Genomic DNA, 6000 nt, shown 5'->3' with positions numbered 1-6000 from the left:
TGCGCACACCTAAAAATAAAGTTTTATACTATCCTCAACCAATACACAACAAAATATAAACATGTATATATAATTATTTTTAATAGCGACATTCGTTCGTGGAAACACAATACAAGCACATAAGTAAGTCATTTATTAAAATTATATTTAATTCATTAGACCTCCATAAAATCCATATATGGTAGACACTTCAACTACTCATCATTAATGGATTTAGAAAATTTTTCTTTTAAAAAATATATATTTAAAACCACTAGAAAAATTGTGACAACTAATCACAAAATAGTATTAGAATATGAAAAATGTCTATTTTAATAATAATATTCAAAAACATTTAAGATTATCCAATGTTTTCAAAATTTTGTCAAAAAAATGTTAATAGTACAAACTGAGTGAAAACTATAGTCTCCTACCTTATAAGGCAGGGACTCATAACCAATATTTATTAATGTAGAGATGTGCCTCTTCTACTCCTATTTATATACCTTGGATATGTATTTGAAAAACACATACCACAAAAATAGTAGTGCTTAGTACATTTGCTATGATCCTGAAAATATAACATGGTATCAAAGCAGGTTGGACATGTAAGAATTATAATGATGAAATAAATAAGCAACCAATATTACAATGAATGTATCTATCAAATTACTACAACCAAATGTGCAAACATCACACCAATAGAAAATAGTACATGGAGAATACATTCTTCTAACATCACTCTATATTACATGTTTCTCTTGAGTCAAATATACTACCACATGATTGGACATTGAACATCATGCTATAGGGTGATGATGATAGGAAGACAACTACCCTTATTTTCTCACCCACATGACTTACAATTTAAACCATAAGGTGAGTCTAAGTTTGACCTCCATTTGGGATGAATTAAGCACATGGTCAACCCATATTATGAGAGAAAAACAATTAGCATACAAATATCATCTACAAATGCAGATAGCGTAATTTCCAATGGGACGAGAATAGAGAGAAATTATGTTAGAAGTTAAGGAGGATCAACACAAATATAATATTGTACACCAAAGATGTTGATGAAATGGAAGACATCCTATAAATAAGCAAAGATATAAGAATTGGTGGACAAAGACTTAGTTCGATAGATGGCATAGTCTCGTGGGAGGGTCGTCTCAAAGATTAAAGCCTAAAGGGATTCAAACTGATGCAAAAATTGAATAAAATATTTACTTCTAGCTTTAATGAATATCAACTTAGGAAAAATAGTAATCAACCATAATATATGACAAGGAATAAGCATGTTGTTTGTAGCGATAGCAATTGGAAAGACTTGTAGAGATCGGCCAATGACACATCAACCACTCACAAGAGATACAAGCAATGTGTATCAAGATCAAGGTTGGAATAGAGGGTGTTGGGTGTTGGAACCCATGCCTAAATAGGTAGGAAAAGGTAAGACGTGGTTTAAGTTGATATTATGTTATGAAATTAAAACATACTTAAATGTGTATATATGTTATTACTAAATCTATCATAATATAGAAATTCATTATTAAGCAATCTTGTATTAAATTAAGAATGATACTTAGAGATTTAAGTGAATTAAAGGATACAAGGACATCCTCATATTTTCTTACAAGATGATTTAGTGTCTACAGTGCCTATATAGAGTCATCACTCATCTCTATATATATAATGGCTTAGTCCCAGTGCAAGAGGTTAAGGTAACTCTTATTAGATAAACAATTAGATAAGTACTATACATGGATATACATGACAATTATCTATCTATCCACACACACACACGTGCACACAGATACATCTAATGACATTAAAAATTTGATACAATGATTGTGAGATCCAATACAGGAGTATGAAAAGTAAAAGATTATGTGTTATTATTATTAGTAGGATGGAGTTAAATTTCTATCAGTCTAATTAACATTCTTACTTGTATTTTTATGCATCCTATAAGAGCATTTTGCATTGATCTTTTCCTATATGTTATTACAAGAAGAGGGAGATTGATATTCAAAAGGAGTCTAGCATCATTAAAAGAAGCCTCGAAAGAGAGGGAACAAATAGAGGATATGGTTCGGTCAACCTTCGATGATCTTGGTCATATTGATTCAAATGGAGTGGACCATGTTGAGGTGGACTCTCCACTAATCAATAAATTATAGGAATCAAGACCACTATGCATCATGGATATAAATCATGACTATTTGGGCCTACCCCTATGTACATCATGAGGAAGTGATGACTTCCAAATGATTATCACTTGTATCTATAGAAATTGTTGAAAGGTAACGATCTTTCAATAACTTAACCTTCTATTGTGATAGACATTTTATGATGTCTGAGATAGATCATAATAGATTGTAAACTTGCATGGTAGATTAAGTTCTTTAAACAAACCATGGGCATCTATTATGATGGGCATCTTATGATGTCTAAGCAAATCATGACAGATGATATCTTGCATGGTGGATTAAGTTCCTCAACAAACCATAGCCTTCTATTATGATTGATATCATATGATGTCTAAAATATTACATACATGGTGGATTAGAATTTTGAAATACACCATGAAGTTTCTAAAACAGACCATGGTTGTTCCTATGGTAAGTATTATGAAAATGTGTGTACACACACCTTATTGAAATTTTTAGGCCAATACTCATGATATCAAATGTGATATCTAAATGTTTAATATCTTCTAATCAAAGATATTATTATATTACAAGTGAGGTAATATATGGTCACGTGCTTATCCTCCCTAGCTAAGAGGAAATTTGATGTTGTAGCTTCAGTTGGATTTCTTTGATCTAGACTCAATCCCCTATGGTTATTATTTAATCATTATTACATTTGATTAATCTTTCAGAACTAGATAAAGGAGAAGCTTTATCAGAACTTATGGCTCTTTTGAATGCAAAATCTTCTTCAAAGATTACATCTCTGCTAAGTTCAACAATTTTTTGTCCAGGTATGAAAATCCTATATGCTTTAGAAGTTTCACTATACCCTACAAAAATACCTTTCCTTTAGAGGATTCTAACTTGGTTCTCTTTTCTTTTGGAACATGGATATATATAGGACATATAAAAATTCTAAGATGACTTATATTGAGTTTTACTTTAGTAAATACTTCTTCAGGTGTTTTATCTTTAAGATAGGAGTGAGGACTTCTGTTTTGAATATATATAGTAGTACAAGAGGCTTCTGCCCAAAGATAATATTCTAGGTTTTGGTCAAAAATCATAGCCCTAGCAGCTTCTATAATTGTCCTATTCTTTCTTTCTCCTACCCCATTTTCCTCTAGGTTATAAGGAATAGTGTACTCCCTCTTAATCCCTGATTCTTTACAAAACCTTTTAAACAATTCTAAGGTATATTCTCCTCCGTTATTAGTTCTAAGGGCTTTAATTTTATGTCCTAAATTTTTTTCAGTTAATGCTTTGAATTCTTTAAATCTTTGTAGGATATCTTCTAATTCCTTGAATTTCTTCATCTTCTACTTTTGGTTTCCCTCCTTTCTTTAGTTTTTTGGATTCCTCTTGAAGAAATTCATTCTTGAGTCTATTGAAGTTTGGGAGCTAATCTCTGGCACTTATTCCTTGTGAAAATGTCTCCCATGAATCTAGCAATCCATCTATAGCCATAATCATTAATTTTGTGTCACTAATGATGGTTCCTATGCTTGATAGTTGATCTCTAATGCCGACAACTCTTAAGTAAGAACTTATCAATTCTCCTTTCTTTATTTAAATGTGATTTAATTGCCTTTTTAGTGCAAGAACCCTGGTTACATTGTTTACTTTATAGGCATTTCGTGATGCATTCATCATATCAAAGGCTACCTTTAATGATGTTAGACTCCTTTTAATCATTATTAATCAACTGTATTATGGTTATGATTTAATCATTATTACATAGTGTGTGTCTAATGTCTAATGACAATTAAGTTACAATAACCAATATTAAATAATGTAGATACACGTCTTTTCACGAGATGTCTCTTCTACTCCTATTTATTGTTAAGAATATTAACCAAGATAAACCTACAGGTCTAACAGTACAAACCGTACTTCCTCTTAATGGTAATATATCTCTAATGTTGGCATTTAATGATATATATATATATATATATATATATATATATATATAGGTGCCAAGTAAGCCCTTTAGAAAGGATATATAAATAGGTTGTAAATGCAGATTATAGGACACACAATTACAACAGTCTACTCCTATAAGCATTTTATATCTTGCAATTTATATCTTAGATTCTCAATCACAATAAAAGGTTCAATATTCAGTATTATATCTGCATTATAACAAGCACTAATTTCATCAATATTCATACTACTTAGAAGATCATTCTCAACATATAAGACTGGATTAAAAGTCTAATTAAGAGATAAGGATTTAGCATATACTTTACATGGTATTAGAGCTCTGGTAATCAAACCTAGGCTTTGCTAAATTTCAATAATTAGACTTTGTACACATCAAGCAACAATCTTCTATCTTCCATGGCTTACACAATCAGACTCAAGGATAGGTTTGATAGGAAAGAGCACTTTGAAGCCTGGAAGTTCAAAATCACAATGATTCTTGAAGAGAACAATGTAAAACAATTCATTGATGGAGCATCTAAATAACCCCTAGTTGAACCTCACAAATCTCTCTGGAGCAGAGGAAATAGAAAAGCTATTCAAATCATCTCAGATGGAGTTAAAAATGATATTGTATCTATGCTTACAAAACATCAAATTGCCTTTGATATGATGAATGCATTACAAAATGCCTATGAAGTAAACAATGTAACTAGGGTTCTTGCACTAAAAAAACAATTGAATCACATTCAAATAAAGAAAGGAGAATTGATAAGTTCCTACTTCTTGAGAGTTTTCGGCATTAGAGATCAACTATCAAGCATATGAACCATCATTAGTGACACAAAATTAATGCTTATGGCTATAGATGGATTGCTAGATTTATGGGAGACATTTGTACAAGGAATAAGTGCCAGAGATTAGCTCTCAGACTTCAATAGACTCGAGAATGATTGTCTTCAAGAGGAATCCAAAAAACTAAAGAAAGGAGGGAAACTAAAAGTAGAAGATGAAGAACTTCACATTCTTAATACAAACTCCTATAAAGGAAAGAAGAAGCATTTCAAGAAGAAAAAGGGAAATCAAAAGAATGAAAGCCCAAGAAAGATCTATCTAAAATAAAGTGTTTCAAATGTAAAAATTTTATTTTTCACTATAGATCTAATTGTCCTAAAAATTACAAACAATAGGAAAATTGTAAATGTCATTAGAGAAGAAGATACTTATGATCTTGAGAACCATGTTTTGTATTCCTCTCTATCAAATGAAATTTCAAATAAAGCATGGGTAATTGATAGTGGATCTTCTAGACATATAATAGGATACAAAGAAACTCTAGATTCTTTATCAGAGAAGGTTAACGATGAAGTTACCATTGGTGATAACTCAGCACGATCTGTTTAAGGAATTGAAAATTGTACTTTGAAACTAAAATTAGGAAATACTCTTCTTAAAAGTGTACTCTAAGTACCAAGGATTAAAAGAAACCTAATCTCAATTACAGCACTTGAAGATGATGGACACAAGGTTGCATTCATGGATGGAAAAGTATTAACTTGAGCTAAGAACTCTTCCATCAAGAAAGAAAAGGATATGTTTATGAATTGAATACAGAATCTAGTCGATCCATTCAAGCCCTAGTCCACAAAGCTGAAGATTCAAATGAAATATGGCACAAAATATTAGGGAATCTAAATTTTAAAAATTTATCCACTATTGAAAATATGGATACTAGATTACCCAAATTAAATAAATACCACCCTAGTATTGTATTTTCAAAGGGTGTGCTCTAGGTAAAAGCACCAGAAGTCCCTTTCATGATAGTACTAGGAAAACAAATTATGTACTAAAATTAATTCATTAATATTTATGTGGACCTATATCTTCTCGTTCTCTTGGA

At 30.9% G+C, this 6000-nt stretch overlaps 1 protein-coding gene across 3 annotated transcripts in view; it reads right to left on the bottom strand.

Moving 5' to 3' along the window:
* Positions 1–296: 296 nt before the first annotated feature.
* LOC149570978 (uncharacterized) overlaps positions 297–6000 on the bottom strand; it is a 252939-nt gene continuing 247235 nt past the window's right edge. For all 3 annotated transcript variants that reach the window (XM_089812529.1, XM_089812524.1, XM_089812531.1), the window contains exon 7: positions 297–550. In XM_089812529.1, coding sequence (XP_089668655.1) covers positions 446–550 — 105 coding nt within the window. In that variant the 3' untranslated portion in view covers positions 297–445. The remainder of the gene's footprint in view (positions 551–6000) is intronic.

This window comes from Cupressus sempervirens, chromosome 2 (genome assembly GCF_028749045.1).
Source record: "Cupressus sempervirens isolate cs-2001-9-10 chromosome 2, ASM2874904v1, whole genome shotgun sequence".
In the NCBI taxonomy this organism is placed as follows: domain Eukaryota; kingdom Viridiplantae; phylum Streptophyta; class Pinopsida; order Cupressales; family Cupressaceae; genus Cupressus; species Cupressus sempervirens.
Note: the sequence above shows the minus strand (reverse complement) of the source record. Positions and strands in the feature narration are given on the sequence as shown.